Here is a 23,580-nt window from a genome sequence, read left to right on the forward strand (position 1 = left end):
AATATGAATTCCTTCCGGAGGGCAGCTATGGGGTTCAGGGGTCAAAATGGCGGTGGTGGCGCCCGTCCCGACCGCAATGGCGGTACCCCATCCGCCAATAACATGATGACTGTTCTTTCTCGTATCAAGGTTGACATGAACGTTGGAAGTGGACGAGGCAAGAACTGGCGCAAGAGACAAGGTTCCACCCGATACAACAGCTTCATCAGCCACCCTTCTCAAGACTCCGTCGGAGGGAAGCAAGCCACGGTAAGTCTGAGTCCAGTTGACCATTTGTTCTGTTTTTAAATTTGCTAATGTTGTTGTTGTTGTATTCGTTATTGTGATTATTATGATTGTTGTTGTTGCCAATATTATTTTTAATCATCATCGTCGTGATCATCATCACCATCATTAATGATGATCATCATCATGATCATGATCATCATCATCATCATCATCATCATTTTCATCATCATCATCATCATCATCACCATCATCATCATCATCACCATCATCATCATCATCGCCGTCGTCGTCATCATCATCATCATCATCATCATCATCATCATCATCATCATCACCATCATCATTCTCATACTTATAATTGTATTTTTATTATTATTATTAATATAATTATTATTATTAATATTATTATTATTATTATTATTATTATTATTATTATTATTATTATTATTATTATTACTATTATTATTGTTGTTGTTGTTTGTATTGTCATTGTTAATATTAACATATGAATTAGGCCTATAATTATTTTTGTTTGTTTGTTTGTTTGTTTTTTTGTTGTTCTTTTCTTATTTTTTTCTTTGTTGTTGTTGTTGATATAAATTCTCTGGGTGGGAATGTTGGTTTCAATGAAGTATTTATCACTTTTTATTTAATTATAAGATTATACAACGTCGTCATAAAAGAACCCGGGCCCTTCCGATCCTAGGTCAGCAAGCATGTCCGTTACTTTGAGTCAAATTATGACGTTTTTATGGTATTGAGTTTTGTTTCTTTTGCTGTTTTTGTTTTTTTTTGTTGTTGTTGTTGGTGTTGCTGTTGTTGTTGTTGTTGTTGTTACACCTGTTACTACTGTTGTTGCTGTTTCATTTGTTTGTCTTCTTGTGTTTTTTTTTATAATTAATTTTGGTTTGGTTTATTTTGTGGCTTTTTACAAAATGAATTGTTCTCTTGTTGTTTTGTGATGTATACTGTATACGCTTCTTTGATTTTTGTCCTTGTTGTTAATGATGTTACAGTTGGTTTTGTTCTTGTTAGTATTTTTTCTCTGTTATTGTTGTTTCTGTTATTATTTGAGTTATTGCGGCTGTGTTGAAGTTGTTTTTTTTGTTGTTGTTGTTGCATAACCTCTCGACCGCCCCCCCCCCCCTTTTTTTTTTCTTTTTTGCTTGTGGGGCAAGTGCTCTAACAACTGGGCATCTGGGACCCTTATTCCACACAATCGTAATAGCTGATATCTTGCTGAAAACCTCCAAGACTATCAGAAATTTTTTAAAAATGTAATTTGCTTCAGGAAAATTGGAAACTCTTCAAACTATAATATGAACTGAATAACCCTCAGGGCAGAAGATCAAGGGGAAGGCCACGAGGAACATGGAGAAGAATTAAAGAAGCTGACATACAGAGAAGTGGTAAGACCTGGGATGAGATTAAAAAAAGTTAGCTCGGGATAGAGAAGTATGGAAACTGTTTGTTTATCCCCTGACCCATGGTGAAAAAGGCAATGATGATGATGATGATGATGAACCATTTTGAGGATATATTTATTTACATACCTTGTTGCTTCCCTTTGGTGACTGTCCCAAACTAGGACGTAATAAAAACATACACCTTACTGAAAAGATAGAGGGGAGACAAAAAATAATATGGCAGAGAAATGGAAAATCAAATATACTGCAGGGAAATTGGAAACCCTTCTTATTGCTTTGGATTTCAATTATGAGCTAATTAACAAGTCATACAACAACAAAAAGATATCTTTCTATTTTAACCCTCTCCTTACCAACTATAGGAAAGTCGTCACATTCGTTACGATACAACCAACATTTTTCTTATTCAAATTTCTTTTGTACATCATAAAATTTAAAGAAAATGAACAGTGTGTTGTAGAGTATGTTTTGCTTAAAGAAATTATTTATCGCAAGAACTTACTGCTATTGTGTTTGAGTGATAAAAAATATATTTTTGTGTTAGTTGGGTGTGAAGTTTTGGGGAAAATCCTGAAAATGGTTGGTAAGGAGAGAGTTTTTAAAAAAGCAATATATATTTAAATACCCTGTTGCCTCCCTTTGGTAAAGTTTAAAATAGCAGGACGTGATAAAAACATACATCTAACAGAAGAGATACAGGATAGACGAAAAAAAAATAATTGATTAAATTTGCTTCATGAACATTGGATACCCTTCTAATTGGTTTGGATTTCAAGTTCGAGCTAATAAATAATTATGGAAAAAAATTTATCTTTCTTTTAAAAAGAAAAAAAAATCAATATATACATTTACAAACCTTGTTGTCGCCCTTTGGTAAATGTCTATAACCAGGACGTGATAAAACAAAACCCATACATCTTACTGAAGGACATATTTATTTGTTCATGTAAAATTAGATTTGCTGTAAGGAAATTTGAAAATCCTTCAATGTGCTTTAGAATTAAAATTCGAGAATAGATGTATAGATAGATAAAAAGGCAGCGCAAATAAATAAATTAAATTAATGAAAAATTGAATTTGCTGCAGGAAATTTGAAACCTTCTTAATTGCATTGGGACACTTTCTATCTAATTCGAGATGATGACACATCTTTTTGAAAGAAAGAAAAAAAATCCATCACGAAAATCAATATTTACATAGTCTACACCTGTCAGTGTACCTTTAGTAAAGGACCAAAATGTGACCCTCCGCCTCAAAACGGTATTAAGTCGGGTTGGTTAAAATGTTGAAAATTGAATTTATAGCCAGAAAAAAATCAAAATTGTGTTGAGTTTGTATGTTTTATTGAAGAGAATGGATACTATATTTTAGTGTGTTAATGCCAACAATTTGTATTTTTGACCAGTTTAACATTTATTTCGGCTTTTAAGCATCTGGTTCGTTCCGATATAATACCGTATTGAGACGATGGGTCACAAATAACAGACCATGATACAATGCAATCTGTATTATTTATAATGGACCCCAAGGGCCTTCCATTTTCCAAGCCTCATTGATCAAAGATAAACCAAGAGCTTTTTTTATTTTTTTTCCCAAAGGCTTACAAGTTTTCAGCTTGCATTGAATATACATAGCCATCTACAAAAATATAATTGGACATTTGCCTGACACTGATAAAAACACTTTTTGTATCATTTTCAATTTAGCAACAACAACAAAATAAAGAAACAAAAAAAAAAACAAAACAAAAAAAAAACCCACAAACAATAACAAAACCGCAAAGTGAGCTAAGGTGAGGTGACTTGCTCAAGGCCACACAACGCAGCGGCGGGTGATTGAACTCGGTACCTTTCGGGAAAGAAGCAAAGACCGTACCACTGAGCCGCACGCTGGCCCCGAAAATCTGAAAAAGTAAAATGTATAATGTACCGTGACAAATGTGGCAGATGTACCTGTAGTTGGTAGAGAGAGGGTTAACTCACTCAACCCTAACACCGACTGTATCCGTAGTATAGGGAATGAGATTAGCGGAAGAGTAGCGTCCCTTGATTGGACGTCACCCATAGTCTGTGACGTCACCGGACGAGAGACGCATGCGCACAACCAACATGACGTTCTCTCTCTCCTAACTTTTCCGCCGGTGACGTCACAGACTATGGGTGACGTCCAATCAAGGGACGCTACTCTTCCGCTAATCACAATCCCTATAGATAGTTCGAAGATGACGTCACTCATGTCTTTGTTATTGTTTTTTTCCATCCGCGTTTATGAGTAATGCTCACTGAACTATTAACCTGACTATATAAACGTTCATGGATACACACAGTTTTGTGTGTTGGTCCGTTATACTTCCGGATGGCAATGTTATGAGCTTCTTAGCCAAGCGCATACTATCTATACCCGGGGTTATTTTTACCCCATGCCTATTTATTACATTTTTCTCAGACAAATAATAGGCGTATCTAGTATCAAAGCTAATGTTTATATTTTTGCGTGTTAATGGTAGTTGAATAAAACTATCTATGTACATGCTCATTTTTAATACATTTTTTCTCCAATTTTGAAAAGTAGCAAAAATCTCTAGGATTGAATGAGTTAACAGAACAAGGTAGAATAAATAAGTGCCTTGATGTACTGTACCGATCGGGATTCTAGAGTTGAGATAATGAGATAAAGAAATTCCTATCTTGTCTATTTATTTCTATTTATTTGCGTATCATTGATCCTCTGTTCCAATCCAACCGTGTATTTTGCTTGCTTCAGAGAACAGTATCAGAAAGGGTGGAAAAATCTGGTAAACGGGAAAGACTATATTAATATTATAATATATATCCGGTATTGGCAAAATTTTGATATGAGATCCATTCCTTCAAAATGGTATTATGCCGGGATGATTCATATTCTATAAGGGGCTTTTACAGTCAAAATAACGGGAAATATTGGAACAACCCCTTATTGCCCATGTGGAACCGACCATGAAACCATTTTACATGTGCTTATGGATTGCCCATTATACAACGTGCAACGTTCGAACCACTGGGTCACCCCTACAACACTCAACACAAAGCTCTATGGTGAGGCTGAGGACCTAAAGCGGACCACAGACTTCATAGCAGATATCGGACTGCAGCCATAGATGTCCATCAGAGGAACGAAGAAGAAGAAGAAGAAGAAGAAGAAGAAGAAGAAGAAGAAGAAGAAGAAGAAGAAGAAGATCCCATAGAGGAAATTTGTCTCTTGGGTCTATTCCAAAGGTAGACTCGAATACCCCAGACGTCAACAACAGTGCAGCGCCGCAAATTGAGCTAACTGTAACTTTAAGAATTTATAATCATTCTCTTTGCCAAAGCATGAAACTTGGATCTAAATCTCATTTCTGAAACTGTTGCTTTTGAATTTTTGAACGAGCTGCCAAAGCAGATGCCATTGAGTGACTTTGGTTTCCAAATATAATTTTCCTTACAATGCTACACACTCAAATGGACCTAGATCGATCGCGGGTAAAGTTGATATTTTTTTTTTTTTTTGCTCTCCACTCGCCCCTTGTTTAGCCAGTGATTGGATAGTTGGGTCTGTTAGATCTGGCGGAAAGTACTTTGCGATAGACTAGCGTCCTATCCCAAGGGTAGCAAGCAATTGTTAGAGTGTCCGTTTTACCGCTGTAGAAACCGGGATAAACTCCGGTTCTATGGCTATGAAGTCTGAAGGGCTGCTTTTTTTTAATAGATAGTTTGCGCTTGGCTAAGAAGCTCACAACATTGCTATCCGGAAGTATAACGGACCAACACAGAAAACTATGTGTAGCCATGAACTATTATAGTTTGGTTAAAACAGTTTACTGAGAAGTATTCATAAACGCGGATGGCAAAAAAAAAGTACAAAGAGCCGAGTGACGTCAAATTTGTTCTATCTATATTTGTTTAATGCATGCCATCTACTTCTTTACTTCTTCCACTTGTTGGTAAAAAATTCAATTTTTACATTTTTATCAGAAAACACCTCTTGTTTCCATACGTTTTCATTTGAAGTTTCCCCAATATCCGGATAAGAAAAGGATGTTAATAACATAGATTTATTAATAAGATGGTGGAAGATGGTGGTGGGAAACATGAAAACAAATTAATAAGATTTAAAAGGGAGAAATATTGATCGAGTCATAGTGCTGTTTCAAATGATATATTTTTGTCAATACCATGCCATCTATCTCAATACTTGTGTCGTATATTGGTAAAAATGTGGTGCTGGGGGGGGGGGGGGTATTTTGTTATTGTTTTTGTTTCTGTTTAGTTTTCTTTTTTTCTTTTTTTTTTTTTTTCAATCGTAACCATTTGGCCAGAAAACATCCAAGTACCTAATTTGTTTCATTTGAAGTTTTCCAATTTCAGGGAAAGATAAATGATGTTGATAAAATAGGCTTACTGATAAGATGGTAGAAGATTGGGGGGGGGGGGCGACGTGCGCTTATTTTCAGGTCTGATAACCCAATTCATTATGACCTCATTGTGTTTATCGGAAATCTTAAAACATGACGTAAAATATTGTCCATTACGACAATGTTAACAAACTAGGCCCATAAGAGGGTTCGTTCGGAGGTCGGACCTGCATATATGTACACGTTGGGGGAAAACATAAACAAATAGATTTGTAGACCGAAGAGTTTCTGGAATGACAGAATTTATGAAGGACAACAGACAAAGCCGAAAGGACAGAGAAATGATAAGACATGGAATGAGATAAAAAAGGTAGCTCTGGATAGAGAAGGATGGAAACTGTTTGTCTGTGGCCTATACCCTGACCCAGGGTGAAAAAGGCAATGACGATAATGATGATGATAATAAAGATAGAGTTAAAAGCTTACCACCTACCTAGATACCTCCTGCTCTCCTCCTCCTCCTCCTCCTCCTCCTCCTCCTCCTCCTCCTCCTGTCACACATACACTAACACAACGCAATTTTTTTACAGTTTTACTTCCTGTATCTGGGCGCGAAGTGGCCGAGTGGTTAAGGCATTGCACTGTGATCCGGATGACCCGGGTTCGAGCCCCGCTTCAGGCATTTTGTTTTTTTTCCTTCAGCAAGATTATTAACCCCCAATTTGCTCACTTGGACAACATGGGTGATTCCTATTGACATCAGACATCTTGTTTGATGAATTTTCTATATTCCTTCGTGGAATGCCTAGGCGACGATATCCTATGATATCATGGCGCAAAAGGCATAATTTCAACTTCCTGTATCAATCGATTTAAATTTAAATCCACCCCCCCCCTCCCCACCCTCCCCTTGTCCAAAAATCTTAAACCTGATCCTTCTTTGGATTCTTGGGTTTAAGAATAGTTAGCAAGTTGAATGTCATTTTAATCAATAGGGGGATGAAGTAAAAATAAAAATTGTGCTTTTTTTATATAGCGCAATATCAACTAAACGTGCTCAAAGCGCTTTACAAGGGCTCCCTGACCAGCAGCAACACTAAACATGTAGAAAGAGACATGACGCCTGTTAGGCGATATTGCAATTTTTTTTCGGACAGAGACAACACTGTTAACGGCCAGGTACTCATTTTACACCTGAGTATGGTGTGAGAATGTGAGTAAAGATTCTTTTCCAAGGACTCAACTATGCGCCAAGCGAGGCTCGAACCCAGGACCTTCCGATCCGAAAGCGAGTGTCATACCACAAGACCACATAGCCGCACAAATAGCTAAGAGTTTTCAGGCCAAAATTGTTAAATATGTGACCCTTCGTCTCAAAACGGTATTAAATCGGGATGACTGAGATGCTGAAAATTGAATTTTTAGCCAAAAATATCAGACTTAATTTGAGTTTGTTTGCTTTATATAGGAGAAGGAATATCATTTTTTACTGTGCTATTACCAACGTATCTTATGTTTGACCAGTTTGACGTTAATTTAACTTTTTAGCATCTGGTCCATCCCGACATAATACCGTTTTGAGACGTTTGGTCACATATCTTTTTTTCCCCAATCAATGACAGCAAAGTCATTTCCCATTGATTTTCGCATTTTATGCGTGACTTGTGTGTTTAGCGTGTTTTCCTACCGTGTTATTTAATATAGGGAATGACATTAGCGGAAGAGTAGCGTCCCTTGATTAGACGTCACCCATAGTCGGTGACGTCACCGGCGGAAAAGTTATTAGAGAAAGAACGTCATGTTGGTTGTGCGCATGCGTCTCTCGTCCTCGTTTCCGGTGAAAGCGGCTTGCGACACTTCAAAACCAAATTGACGTTCTCTCTGTAAGGTGACTTCCAATCAAGGGACGCTACTCTTCCGCTAATCTCATTCCTTATTGATTTTCGCATTTTCTGCGTGACTTGTGTGTTCAGCGTGTTTTCGTCCCCTGTTATTTAATATATCTAGATAGCGTTGACGTCGTTTCTATCGTGTTTATAACGGTTCAACAAGTTTAGTTCTTCTCTTTATATTTATAACGACCTTCCTTTTTCCTTATCATCATTCGACATCTTTATCGTTATATTATTTATAATTATGTTCATACCGTCTTCGTCGTCAAACAACAAGATATGAAGTGAGTAGAAAAGTGCCAGAAGACAATAGAGAATAAAAAAATTTTTCGCGGCGGTGGTGGGGTTTGAACCTGCGACCTTATTGGTACGACAACTCCGCCTGGCAGGTGAGAGCGTGGCTCTACCGTGTGAGCTATCCACGAACACAAAAATATTCGTTTCAAACCCAAAGTCATTTCTAGATCCCTCTCTCACCCACTTCTTGAGATCGCCGATTCGTTCACCACCATCGCGAAGTAATTTTGACCAGCAGTTAAGCTTAATAGCCAATATTCTCATCACAAACATATAACATAGAAACGATTGAGACATTGAGTATGCTCCGGTGTATGGGTGAATTTTTAATTCAGAAAAGTGAGTGGAGCAGGCACTTATGTTGGTAACAACAAGATATGAAGTGAGTAGAAAAGTGCCAGAAGACAATAGAGAATAAAAAAATTTTTCGCGGCGGTGGTGGGGTTTGAACCTGCGACCTTATTGGTACGACAACTCCGCCTGGCAGGTGAGAGCGTGGCTCTACCGTGTGAGCTATCCACGAACACAAAAATATTCGTTTCAAACCCAAAGTCATTTCTAGATCCCTCTCTCACCCACTTCTTGAGATCGCCGATTCGTTCACCACCATCGCGAAGTAATTTTGACCAGCAGTTAAGCTTAATAGCCAATATTCTCATCACAAACATATAACATAGAAACGATTGAGACATTGAGTATGCTCCGGTGTATGGGGTGAATTTTTAATTCAGAAAAGTGAGTGGAGCAGGCACTTATGTTGGTAACAACAAGATATGAAGTGAGTAGAAAAGTGCCAGAAGACAATAGAGAATAAACATTTTTTTCGCGGCGGTGGTGGGGTTTGAACCTGCGACCTTATTGGTACGACAACTCCGCCTGGCAGATGAGAGCGTGGCTCTACCGTGTGAGCTATCCACGAACACAAAAATATTCGTTTCAAACCCAAAGTCATTTCTAGATCCCTCTCTCACCCACTTCTTGAGATCGCCGATTCGTTCACCACCATCGCGAAGTAATTTTGACCAGCAGTTAAGCTTAATAGCCAATATTCTCATCACAAACATATAACATAGAAACGATTGAGACATTGAGTATGCTCCGGTGTATGGGGTGAATTTTTAATTCAGAAAAGTGAGTGGAGCAGGCACTTATGTTGGTAACAACAAGATATGAAGTGAGTAGAAAAGTGCCAGAAGACAATAGAGAATAAAAAAATTTTTTTTCGCGGCGGTGGTGGGGTTTGAACCTGCGACCTTATTGGTACGACAACTCCGCCTGGCAGGTGAGAGCGTGGCTCTACCGTGTGAGCTATCCACGAACACAAAAATATTCGTTTCAAACCCAAAGTCATTTCTAGATCCCTCTCTCACCCACTTCTTGAGATCGCCGATTCGTTCACCACCATCGCGAAGTAATTTTGACCAGCAGTTAAGCTTAATAGCCAATATTCTCATCACAAACATATAACATAGAAACGATTGAGACATTGAGTATGCTCCGGTGTATGGGGTGAATTTTAATTCAGAAAAGTGAGTGGAGCAGGCACTTCGCGCCATAACTTTCACATCGTCATCATCACCTTCATCATCTTCAAAATCATCATAATCATCTTCATCATCATCATCATCAAAATCATAATAATAATAATAATAATAATAATAATAATAATAATCATCAGCAGCAGCAGCAGCAGCATCAGCATCATTGTCATCATCAAAATCATCATAAACATCATCATCATCATGATCATCATCATCATCATCAGCAGCAGCAGCAGCAGCAGCAGTAGCAGCATCATTATCATCATCTTGCTCCTCCTCCTCCTCCTCATCCTTCTCTCCCTCCTCCTCCTACTCCTCCTACTCCTCCTCCTCATCATCATCATCTTCACCATCACCACCATGACCATCATCATCATCATCAGCATCATCATCATCACTATCATTGCCATTGTCATTATCTTCTTCTCTATTATCATTAGATCTTCACTATCCTTACTATCGTCATTAATGTAAAAAAAAGCAACATTAATTTTAATTATCCATTTAAATACACATAAAAGATACATTTTACAAACTCATAAAAACACAAAATGTTTTATGTCTGTTGTTTGTATTTCTATCTATGTCTTCCAGCGTCATTATCTAGTGTTTTAAATAAGTTCACTTATCAAAATGAGGCTTCATTTATGACAAATCGAAAGTGATTTCATTTTATTTGTATTTTCAGGCGAGGTGATTAGGAATGCCAGTGTGACATTTTTAATGCCAAATTCTAAAACTTTGGCGTCCTCAAAGTCGCCTATCATAAGAAAATAATATAAAGTTTTTGGCGTTTTAACGAGTTTGTTGGGGTTTTTATGTTTGTTTATTTGTTTGTTTGTTTGTTTGTTTGTTTGTTCTTTGCATTACTTTTGTTGTTTTGTTTGTTTGTTGTTATTTTTTTCTTTTGTTTTTTTTTTGTTTGGGAGGAAGGGGGGGGGGGGAGGAGATTTGTTTCAATTCAATTAATTTCACATACTATAGAGATAAATTAACTCTTATTTCACAAATATACAAATTGTCACCCTTTAACTGCCAAGATGCAGTGATTATTTTTATGAATGCAAGAAACTTAGTAGTAAAAGAAAATCAAGATTTAATTCCACTTCCATGTGCATTATAAACGATCATTTTGGCATTTTTCTGTGACTTGTTTAGCATGTTTTGTTTTTCAAAAGATTAATCCGACAACCCAATTTTTTTCTAATCGGTTACCATCTAACATAAGACAAAGTAATGGTAATGAGTTATAGGCAGTCTTGCCTAGTGGTACGAAAAATTCGTAAACTTACCATCGTGGTTCTAAACAAAGAAAATCGTTACTTTTTATTCTTCATGCTGGCTAGATCTTTTCATTTGATCAGAATGTATAAAAGTCAAAACATGATCATATTTATAATGTTTTTCTCCTCTAGATACGCTTTTATGCTAGTCGGAGAAAGATTTCATAAGGGCGTCCGCCATTGTACTGATAGTTTAGAGCCAGTTACTAAGTTACCATGCGTCATTACGAAGGAAGTGACGACATAACTGTTGAAGCGTATTTATTAGAACCGTCTTATCTATTTCTTCCCTTGGAAATACTCTTCATCAGTCGTAACGTCACTTCCTTCCTAACGACGCATGGTAACTTAGTAACACTGGCTCTAAACTATCGGAACAATGGCGGACGCCCGTATGAAATATTTCTCATGCGAGCATAAAAGCGTATCCAGAGGGGAAAAAACCCCATAAATTTGATCATTTTTGACTTTTACACATTCTGATCACAAGGCATATGAAAAGTTCTAGCCAGCATGAAGAAAAAAAAGTAATGATTTTCTTTGTTTAGAACCAATATGGCCGCCGTTGCCGGGCGGCGTGACATCAGACTACTGAATCCAATTACCCATATTTTTTACATTTCGAGTTGGCAACTCTGAGGAAGGGTCATCGTCAGGTCATTAGTTGTTGCCGGCATACAAAGTGATTATCACTGTATTCAATTTGACCTCACAATAGCAGGATTAGCAAAATAATAATAATGATAATAAGATGGACATTCTCGTCAATCGCCTTTACTGTTTTATTGTATTGATGTCGCTAAAAATATTACTCTTACTAGAGTTGGGTTTTTGGGGGTTTTTTAAAAAAATATTTTTTTTGTAGTTTTGTTTTGCTGGGGTGGGTTGGGTTGGGGTGGGGGTGTTCTTTTGTTGTTGTTATTTCTATCATTGTTACTGTTATTATTGTTATTATTATTAATATTGTTATTATTATTATTATTATTATTATTATTATTATTATTATTATTATTATTATTATTATTATTATTATTATTATCATCATCATCATCATCATCATCATCATCATCATCATTATTATTATTATTATTATTATTATTATTATTATTATTATTATTATTATTATTATTATTATTACCATCATCATCATCATCATCATCATCATCATCATCATCATCATCATCATCATCATCATCATCATTACTATTATTAATACTATCGTTGTTACTATTATTATTGTTATTATTATTATTATTATTATTATTATTATTATTATTATTTTTATTATTATTATTATTATTATTATTATTATTATTATTATTATTATTTTATATTATTATTATTTTCATCATCGTCATCATCATCATCATCATCATCATCATCATCATCATCATCATCATCATCATCATCATAGTCACTTTCAATAACATCATTTTAATGTTGATACATTATTCCCATGACGATTATTAATATCATATCAGTGTTATTATTAATATTATCATTATCATTATTATTATTATTATTATTATTATTATTATTATTATTATTATTATTATTATTATTATTATTATTATTATTATTATTATTATCATCATCATCATCATTATTATCATCATCATCATCATCATCATCATCATCATCATCATCATCATCATCATCATCATCATCATCATCATCATCATCATCATCATCATCATCATCATCATCATCATCATTATTATTTCCATTATTAGTTCCACTATTGCCATCTCCATTATTTATTGTTGTTATTTGTTCAATAATATTCTTTCATTCTGGACTATTTAGCCCTTGTCTCCAGTCGCAGACGAGCCGCTGGTGAGTGCAGCCCACTACACACTTACACACATACACAACACTCACTCAGCACACTGTTGCACGTGTTAGAATCACCATGTAGTAGAGGCGAGACAGGAATACATTTCTGCAGGTCCGTCCGATAACCAAACGCAATTATGGGCCTGATTTTTTACAACATTGTTGTAATGGACAATATTTTGCGTTTTGTTGGGTTTTTTTTTTAACTCACTCAATCCTAGATGTTTTTGCTACTTTTCAAAATTGGAAAAATTTTTAAATTAAAAATGAGCATCTACATAGATAGTTTTATTTAACTACCATTAACATGTAAAAACTATTAAACACTATCTTTGATACTAAGACTATAATCTTTCTCATAAAATGTAATAAATAGGCTGTAACCTGGGTAAACTACGGATACAGCCGGTGTTAGGGTTGAGTGAGTTAAAAAGAATATTTATATGACAACAATGAAACCATTGCAATTTTGGGTTAACAGCAGGGGCGTGGCTATATTGGTTGATTTGGGGCCTGGCACCTCATCCATCTTTAAAAAATAGATTACAGAATTTTCTAAAAAAAAAAAAAACAAAAAAAAAAAAAAAAAACAACTGAGAAATGGTATATTTTATTACACTGCCTCTTACATAGTTGAGTAAGTCTTTCCTTTGATTTTTGTTACTTTCTTTTGTATTTACAAATATAGCATGTTTTAAGAAATTTTCTTCTGATTCTGGCCCCACCCTATACTGTAAGCATGCCACGCCACTGGTTAACAGACCTGTTAATATACACGTCGATAGAAGGCTATGAGAAATCGAGCTTTTCGAAATGTTTTGAACCCCCCCCCCCCCCCCCCCCAAAAAAAAAAATAAATTATTTTTTAGTTTTCTATCTACTCTAAAACAAAATACGAAAGGATTTGAGTTTTTTTTTAAAGAAAAATAATTTATCTCGGATAATTTGAAATAGTTGGGTTTAAAAAAAAAGACAATAGAGGATCTGAATACAAATATAATATTAAAGCAGAAATTATAGTGATACTAGGCCGCTAGAAGCTGTGGACTGTAAAAATACTAACGAAAGAGTGAAAATGGAAAAACTTCGTATGGGAACAAAACAGACAATGGACGTTTCGGTACAAACGAATATTGTTTTCCACGTTTATTTGTGTATTTGTGTGCTGACGAAGGGTTTGTACCCGAAACGTCCATTGTCTGTTTTGTTCCCATACGAAGCTTTTCCATTTTCACGCTTTCGTTAGTATTTTACGATCACCGGCTTCAGGCACCCCCTACCGTTTTCTACTGGACTGTAAAAAGTAATAAACAAAAATGAATTTAACAGCTTCCAAAAAAAAAAAAAAAAAGTACCAAATACCAAACACAAAACACTGAACGTTTCGGGCTCAAAACCCTTTTTGTTACAGCTTCTTGTACAACACTAGTAACTGTGAGAATACTGGCGTACTCTGGGTCGAAAAACACATATTATTATTTGAAAATTTGGCCAGAAAACTCGTCCTTCAAATATCGATCGATTTAAATTACTCTCATCTTGGCAAAAAAAAACCTCTCAAACCTGGGATTTTAAAGAAGTCTTCTAGATTCCCAGGTTTGACTGTTTTTGCCAGGATGAGAGTCATTTAAATCGATCGATATTTGAAGGACGAGTTTTCTGGCCAAATCTTAAAATATCTGTTGTTGTTTTTTCTTTCCAGAGTACAGCAGACTAATTGTGTCAACACGCACGTAGCATGAAATCCAATGTTCCACACGTCACGTGTGATATTTATGGCTGTTGTTATTGTAAACCAGTTAATTGTGACCCTCCGCCTCAAAACGGTATTAAGTCGGGTTGGTTAAGATGTTGAAAATTGAATTTATAGCCAGAAAAATCAGACTTGTGTTGAGTTTGTATGTTTTATTGAAGAGAATGGATACCATATTTTAGGGTGTTAATGCCAACAATTTGTATTTTTGACCAGTTTAACGTTTATTTCGGCTTTTAAGCATCTGGTTCGTTCCGACATAATACCGTTTTGAGACGATGGGTCACATATGTCGTACTCTGGGAGAAAAAAAAACACGTATTAAAAAATTCCAACAGAAAACTCGTCATTCAAATAATATATCGACTTTAATGACCCCCTTTTTCGCCGCAAACACTTTCAAACCTAGGACTTCCCAGAGTCTTTCTTAAAGTCCCAGGTTGGTTTTAGAGTTGTTTTTTTTTTCCAAGATGTTGTTCATTTAAATCGACCGATATTTGAAGGACGAGTTTGTTTTCGTGACAAATTTTTAAATACGTGTTTTTCTAGAGTATTTCGGTTAATGGATTAATATTGAAGATGTTGCTTCAAGAGATTCTCTTTCAGATATTACGTATCCCGGAGTCGAATAAATTATGTATGTATATAAGCATTTGAAGGATAATTAAGATTGTTTGACTTCTACAACGTTGTTATCGAGCGTTGCTCTCATCAGGAATATATATGTATATGAAGTTTCATTTAGATATAATATAACAGTGAATAATGATTCTACCTTTTTCTTATGTTTGCCTGATCACGATGCAGACAGACTTATATGATGAATTAATTTCGTTTATAATGTGACCCACCACCTCAAAGCTGTATTATTATCTCACAGACTTATTAACAAATGTATCGAAAAATGCCAAGGTCTAAATGAGGAAAGTGAGTGGAGCAGGCACTTATGTTGGTAACAACAAGATATGAAGTGAGTAGAAAAGTGCCAGAAGACAATAGAGAATAAAAAATTTTTTCGCGGCGGTGGTGGGGTTTGAACCTGCGACCTTATTGGTACGACAACTCCGCCTGGCAGGTGAGAGCGTGGCTCTACCGTGTGAGCTATCCACGAACACAAAAATATTCGTTTCAAACCCAAAGTCATTTCTAGATCCCTCTCTCATCCACTTCTTGAGATCGCCGATTCGTTCACCACCATCGCGAAGTAATTTTGACCAGCAGTTAAGCTTAATAGCCAATATTCTCATCACAAACATATAACATAGAAACGATTGAGACATTGAGTATGCTTCGGTGTATGGGGTGAATTTTTAATTCAGAAAAGTGAGTGGAGCAGGCACTTATGTTGGTAACAACAAGATATGAAGTGAGTAGAAAAGTGCCAGAAGACAATAGAGAATAAAAAAATTTTTCGCGGCGGTGGTGGGGTTTGAACCTGCGACCTTATTGGTACGACAACTCCGCCTGGCAGGTGAGAGCGTGGCTCTACCGTGTGAGCTATCCACGAACACAAAAATATTCGTTTCAAACCCAAAGTCATTTCTAGATCCCTCTCTCACCCACTTCTTGAGATCGCCGATTCGTTCACCACCATCGCGAAGTAATTTTGACCAGCAGTTAAGCTTAATAGCCAATATTCTCATCACAAACATATAACATAGAAACGATTGAGACATTGAGTATGCTCCGGTGTATGGGGTGAATTTTTAATTCAGAAAAGTGAGTGGAGCAGGCACTTATGTTGGTAACAACAAGATATGAAGTGAGTAGAAAAGTGCCAGAAGACAATAGAGAATAAACATTTTTTTCGCGGCGGTGGTGGGGTTTGAACCTGCGACCTTATTGGTACGACAACTCCGCCTGGCAGATGAGAGCGTGGCTCTACCGTGTGAGCTATCCACGAACACAAAAATATTCGTTTCAAACCCAAAGTCATTTCTAGATCCCTCTCTCACCCACTTCTTGAGATCGCCGATTCGTTCACCACCATCGCGAAGTAATTTTGACCAGCAGTTAAGCTTAATAGCCAATATTCTCATCACAAACATATAACATAGAAACGATTGAGACATTGAGTATGCTCCGGTGTATGGGGTGAATTTTTAATTCAGAAAAGTGAGTGGAGCAGGCACTTATGTTGGTAACAACAAGATATGAAGTGAGTAGAAAAGTGCCAGAAGACAATAGAGAATAAAAAATTTTTTTTCGCGGCGGTGGTGGGGTTTGAACCTGCGACCTTATTGGTACGACAACTCCGCCTGGCAGGTGAGAGCGTGGCTCTACCGTGTGAGCTATCCACGAACACAAAAATATTCGTTTCAAACCCAAAGTCATTTCTAGATCCCTCTCTCACCCACTTCTTGAGATCGCCGATTCGTTCACCACCATCGCGAAGTAATTTTGACCAGCAGTTAAGCTTAATAGCCAATATTCTCATCACAAACATATAACATAGAAACGATTGAGACATTGAGTATGCTCCGGTGTATGGGGTGAATTTTGAATTCAGAAAAGTGAGTGGAGCAGGCACTTATGTTGGTAACAACAAGATATGAAGTGAGTAGAAAAGTGCCAGAAGACAATAGAGAATAAAATTTTTTTTTCGCGGCGGTGGTGGGGTTTGAACCTGCGACCTTATTGGTACGACAACTCCGCCTGGCAGGTGAGAGCGTGGCTCTACCGTGTGAGCTATCCACGAACACAAAAATATTCGTTTCAAACCCAAAGTCATTTCTAGATCCCTCTCTCACCCACTTCTTGAGATCGCCGATTCGTTCACCACCATCGCGAAGTAATTTTGACCAGCAGTTAAGCTTAATAGCCAATATTCTCATCACAAACATATAACATAGAAACGATTGAGACATTGAGTATGCTCCGGTGTATGGGGTGAATTTTGAATTCAGAAAAGTGAGTGGAGCAGGCACTTATGTTGGTAACAACAAGATATGAAGTGAGTAGAAAAGTGCCAGAAGACAATAGAGAATAAAAAAATTTTTTCTCTATTGTCTTCTGGCACTTTTCTACTCACTTCATATCTTGTTGTTACCAACATAAGTGCCTGCTCCACTCACTTTTCTGAATTAAAAATTCACCCCATACACCGGAGCATACTCAATGTCTCAATCGTTTCTATGTTATATGTTTGTGATGAGAATATTGGCTATTAAGCTTAACTGCTGGTCAAAATTACTTCGCGATGGTGGTGAACGAATCGGCGATCTCAAGAAGTGGGTGAGAGAGGGATCTAGAAATGACTTTGGGTTTGAAACGAATATTTTTGTGTTCGTGGATAGCTCACACGGTAGAGCCACGCTCTCACCTGTCAGGCGGAGTTGTCGTACCAATAAGGTCGCAGGTTCAAACCCCACCACCGCCGCGAAAAAAATTTTTATTCTCTATTGTCTTCTGGCACTTTTCTACTCACTTCATATCTCAAGGTCTAAATGTTAACGTTAGGGAATGTAGGCCTTGGGGTTTCTTCCCACCTTTGACATGAAGCACAATAACTTTCTGCACTGCATGTACCTATTTGTGACCCTTCGTCTCGAAACGGTATTATGTCGGAATAAATTGGACCCCGAAAAGTGACTTTAGAATTAAATTGATAGTAAATACCATTTTTTGAGCTTTTGCATTGTGAGAAATTGTCTTCATTCTGTAAACATAACAAATCGAAACAAACCCTAAGTGTCATGTTTTTGTCAATAAATTCAATTTTTTGCACCGAAGTCATCCCGACATAATACCGTTTCGAGACGAAGGGTCACATTTGATGTTTTCATGCACTGCAATGTGTTCCTCAACCTCCATCACATTCTCTGTCATAAAGTACACATAACTGGTTCTAGCTCCACTGGTACAAAACTTTTAATCTGACAATTCTATCAGAGTGATTCTATAGCAGGTATTATTTATACGGGTCTCAGCTACCTATATGCCAATTTTCAGGATTTCAACCCCAATGTGCACGGTTTTAGCCTAATTTTCCCTAATACAATGAATATGAAGAAAATAAATATGTGTACGCAGTTATTTCCCTTGTTTAATATAGCTGTAATAGGTAAAATCTAAGGCCTTAAACCGATACGTTATGATTGATTGCCAGAGTGGTTCTATATCAGATGTTTTTTCTATGGGTCTTAGCAACCTGTATGCAAATTTTCATGCTTTCAACCCGAATTTGCACGGTTTTAGCCTAATTCCCCCTACTACAACTTATGGCACTACTTTTTTTTCTCCCAAAACACAACAACAATTTATGATTTATTTCTCATTCATCTTTTGTGACATTGAGTTTGTTTTATGATAAATAAATAAATAAATAAATAAAGTTAATAATTATGAACATTTATAATATAGAGTTTAAACGATAAACTAGCGTGCTATCCAAAGAATAGCAAGCAATTTCCATTGTCCGTTTCACGCTATAGAAACTGGGGTAAGCTCCGGCTCCTGGAGGAGTCCAATTAGCTCAGAAGGACTACTTTTTATATAGCGCATTTTCAAGAATTAATCAAGCTCAGTGTGCTTCACAGTGTTTCATTTATTCCACCAGCAAGATATATGGAACCATATTTCCATTTCATAAAGTCCCAGCCGTTTGTTTTTTTAAAAATTGAGCTTTTATAAGGCGAAATATCCACCAAACATGCTCAAAGCACTTTACAATGGGTATCTGACCAACAGCAACACGTAACATGTAGAACGAGGCATGGCGCCTGTTAGGCGATAATACCAAATTTTTTTCGACAGAATCAACGCTGTTAACGGCCAGTTACTCATTTTACACCCGAGTACGGTGAGAGAATGTGAGTAAAGAGCCTTTTCCAAGGACTCAACTATGCGCGGATGAGGCTCGAACCCTCCGAAAGTGAGTGCCATACCACTAGACCACATAGCAGTATGAATGAAACACTACAGACGAATGAGTCTGTAATGTTTCATTCGTCCTGTTTTGTTGATAAAGGGGAAACCCGAAACGTCCATTTTATCTGTTTTCGTATATTAAATTGAAGCTTACATTCAACTTCATATTGTTATCTAATTTCAAGAACACGAAGAGGCTGTACAAACTACATCTAAGCGGCGCATAGTTGAGTCGTTGGAAAAGGTTCTTTACTCATATTCTTTCACGGTACTCAGGTGTAAAGTGATTGATTACCTGGCCGTTAACAGCGTTGTCTCTGTCTGAAAATAAAATGAGTAAGATATCGCCGCCACACAGGCATCAGTCATATCTCAATCTAAATATTAGGTGTTGCTGTTGGCTAGATGTTCCTTGTAAATCACTTTGAACACGTTAAGAGGATATTGCGCTAAATATTATTATAAATGTTTTTGTTATAATTACTCTATTCTCTGAATTACTTCGCTCGAAATCGGTGTTTCTTTTTTTACGAAACTCGCCGAAACCCGCCAAAGTTATGGGAAGTAGGCAGCAATGAGGAGTGAGCCTGGGACTCAGGGCGGAAGTGTACACCAGTGGGGAGTGAGGCCGGGACTGGGTTTCGGCTGGTTTCGTAAAAAAGCAATTACTTTCTTACGAAACCCGACAATATCCGACAAAGTTATGGGAAGAAAACAACAGTGTGGGGAGTGAATCTGAGACTCAGGGAAGTGTACACCAGTGGGGAGTGAACCTGAGACTACGGTTTTCGGCGGGTTTCGGCGCGGGTTTCGTAAAAAAAAACAACACCCGCTTGTAATTCCTCTAGCTCACAAGTCATGGAAACGCACTGACTGAGACTGTGTGTGTGTCATTATTACAAGTAAACAATTCATAATTCTATATAACTTAGTGCATCATCATTATTATTATTATTATTATTATTATTATTATTATTATTATTATTATTATTATTATTATTATTATTATTATTATTATTATTATTATTATTATTATCGTGTACATCACGATTTAATGACAAATTTGACATTTCTTGTCCAATATTGATGTTTAAGTGGTAATGCATCCTGTCAATATTCATCCCACTTACCTCTTACATCGCATGCCATTCACGCAATGTAACCCGTTGACTGCCTGCTCTGGATAGACTCGTATAATTTAAAAAATTGGCAGAAAACTCGTCCCCTTAAAAAAATCGATCGATTTAAATAAATGACCCTCATCTTTTTACGACAGAGACAATGCTGTTAACGGACAGGTAGGTACTCATTTCACACCTGAGTACTGGTGAGAGAATGAGTAAAGCGCCTTTTCCAAGGACTCAACTGTGCGCCGAGCGAGTGAGACTCGAACCCAGGACCTTCCGATCCGAAAGCGAGTACCCTACCACAAGACTACATCGCCGCAACAAATTTATTAAAAATTTTATTATTTATGCGCATGCTAGTAGAGACTTTATTCCGTATTCATTTATAGCTATAGATAGTATGAGCTTGGCTAAGGAGTTCAGAACATTGCCATCCGGAAGTAGAACGGACCAATACACAAAACTGTGTGCAACCATGAACGTTTATAGGCAAAAGAGTGCTGCATTCAATAACGCCAGGAAATACTGGATTTCATCAAACCACCTCTTAACTGGACATGGCAGAACTGCATCAAATATGTGCAGATGGAAACTTGGAAACAGTGATACCTGCCAGAAATGTCAGGCAGCCCCAGAGACCAGCGAAGTTATGGTCAGACGTATGAGAAAGGTGTCCAGCAACTTTTCTGAAATTTCATACTATTTGAACTTATTGACTAGCTGTAAAATATATTTAGAAGTGAAATTAAGCTTTGCTATTTCCCGAAGTTGTACAAAAAGGGTTGGTTTAGTCATCTATGACAAGAACTCATTTTTGATTAAAATTCACCTTCTAACTAAACTTTGCAGTATCGCAGTTCAAACCTTTTCACAATCCGACTGATTTTGTCATTCACTGTAACATATATCAGCAGTTCGGGGTGGTTTATCACAATGGGAGCGATCCATATTCATGTTTTAGTCCAACCTAGTCATCGATCACATGATTCGTTGCTGTATACAACGATTTGACATTTCTCAATGTATCTAAACACGCTGCTTTGTTTATGAAAATTGTAAACATACCCATGAGTCTTCCTGAGCAAAATGACCAATCGTAACGTTGGATCTTTCTCAAACTGTGAACACTTTTCACTATGCGGGTCATTTTGAGCACACTTTGCAATGTGACCAATGACCTCGGGCACATGGAAATGTAATATAGATAAATCATACCCATGAGAAATTAATTCAATGGCTATGATAAACTATTACTCGTATTTCAAGACATGCTATGGATTATATTCAGACCTCCCAATTTGAAAATCTAAATTTTTTGAGGGAGATTTTAAAATAGCAGTCGCCATAATTAACGTTAAATTTAACAATTTACCTTACTTTCTCTTTCTTAAAAAAAAAATAATTCAAAATCCTTAAAATTCTGCAGTCTGACATCAATTTTCATTTTCGAACAGTTTTAATGACTTAGAGATGCAAGCTAATGAAATTCTGAAACTGGACTCAAAATTTCGTAATGTTACGGGTTTTTCGTAATGGTTGGTAGGTTTGGTTTATTCCGTGTTCATTCAAGGCTCCAAGTCGTCAGGATTCCTTGCGTGACATGAATAAAAATGTGAAATTGAATGTTAGCACGTTTCGGGTTTCCCCTTTATCACTAAAACAGGATGAATGAAACACTACAGACGATTGAGATAATGTGATAGTGACATGAATAAAAATGTGAAATTGAATGTTAGCTTCAATTTAATATACGAAAACCAAAACAGATAAATTCACGTTTCGGGTTTCCCCTTTATCAACAAAACAGGATGAATGAAACACGACAGACGATTGAGATAATGTGATAGTGGCATTGTTAAGTGATTTTTGTTGATAAAGGGGAAACCCGAAACGCCCATTTTATCTTGTTTTCGTATATTAAATTGAATCTTACATTCAATTTCACACTGTTTTTTTTTTAATTTCTTCGAGCTTCGAGCAGCAACATTTATTTACATTGCGTGACACGAACGTGTTCATTATAATTTAATTTCTTTCTCATGTCGTGCAAAAAACGTATAAATCTACACAGTGAGTGACAGACACCAATGTGTCGTGACTCTCTGATGATGTGATCATAAACAAGCATTACAGAGTGAGCAGATCGGTGTAGGTACATGTCAGGTTGGGGGGGGGGGGGATGAATGGGAATAGACAGTTCGAAGATGACGTCACTCAGGTATTTGTTATTGTTTTTTTTTGCCATCCGCGATTATGAGTAATGCTCACTGAACTGTATTAACCTGACTATAAACGTAGCAATGACTATCCCCCACAAATCTTTGGGCCTCTTTTTCGCTCACGAAGTGCCCGAATTCGCGTCAAAATATGGGACGAAGCCGTTTGGTATATGCTATTTTAAAAAATTAATTACGACGCTGTTTATCGATGAATATGACTGAAAGTTGGCACACAGTTAGAAAAAAGGTCATTTTAGATTATGTCAAGCGACAAAACTCGTGCAATTACCAGAAGACCGTTAAAAATAGATTTTTACTCTTTGGAGTAAAATATTTCTAAAACTACCGGGCGTGGAGGTATTGACGGTGACAAGGTAATACATATACATTTCTTCTTTTTGGTTGTAAAATTTCATATGAATATGACGAGTACTTTTCCCGTATTTTACAAAACACCATCCTAATTTGCTCTTCAAGTTTCAATCTTTTAATCCACTTATTACGCAAGATACAACTAAAGGTCTAAATAAAATGCCGAAAAAGCGTCCCAAATTTTCGCGTTTTTTTCCTCTTTGCGGGTCATCCAAATAAATGACACCTTTGAAACTGCATAACTTGTTTATTTATGAATGGATTTTCAAAATTCAAAAACATTTTTAATCAGTAGAGATAGGGCTTTGGTTTTAGACACAAATTTTCCTCAAAAAGAGAAAAAAAACATTTTTCATAGTCATTG

General features: G+C 36.6%; 1 protein-coding gene across 1 annotated transcript in view; it reads left to right on the forward strand.

The window, feature by feature from the left end:
* Window positions 1-23,580, forward strand: part of LOC144976598 (short transient receptor potential channel 7-like) — a 203,480-nt gene that overhangs the window by 109,621 nt on the left and 70,279 nt on the right. Inside the window, exons 3-4 of the mRNA XM_078920893.1 lie at window positions 130-249; window positions 12,847-12,876. Coding sequence (XP_078777019.1) covers window positions 130-249; window positions 12,847-12,876 — 150 coding nt within the window. The remainder of the gene's footprint in view (window positions 1-129; window positions 250-12,846; window positions 12,877-23,580) is intronic.

The sequence above is a fragment of the Berghia stephanieae genome, chromosome 7, assembly GCF_034508935.2.
Source record: "Berghia stephanieae isolate SIO BIC M18660-M18661 chromosome 7, UCSD_Bste_1.3, whole genome shotgun sequence".
NCBI lineage: Eukaryota > Metazoa > Mollusca > Gastropoda > Nudibranchia > Aeolidiidae > Berghia > Berghia stephanieae.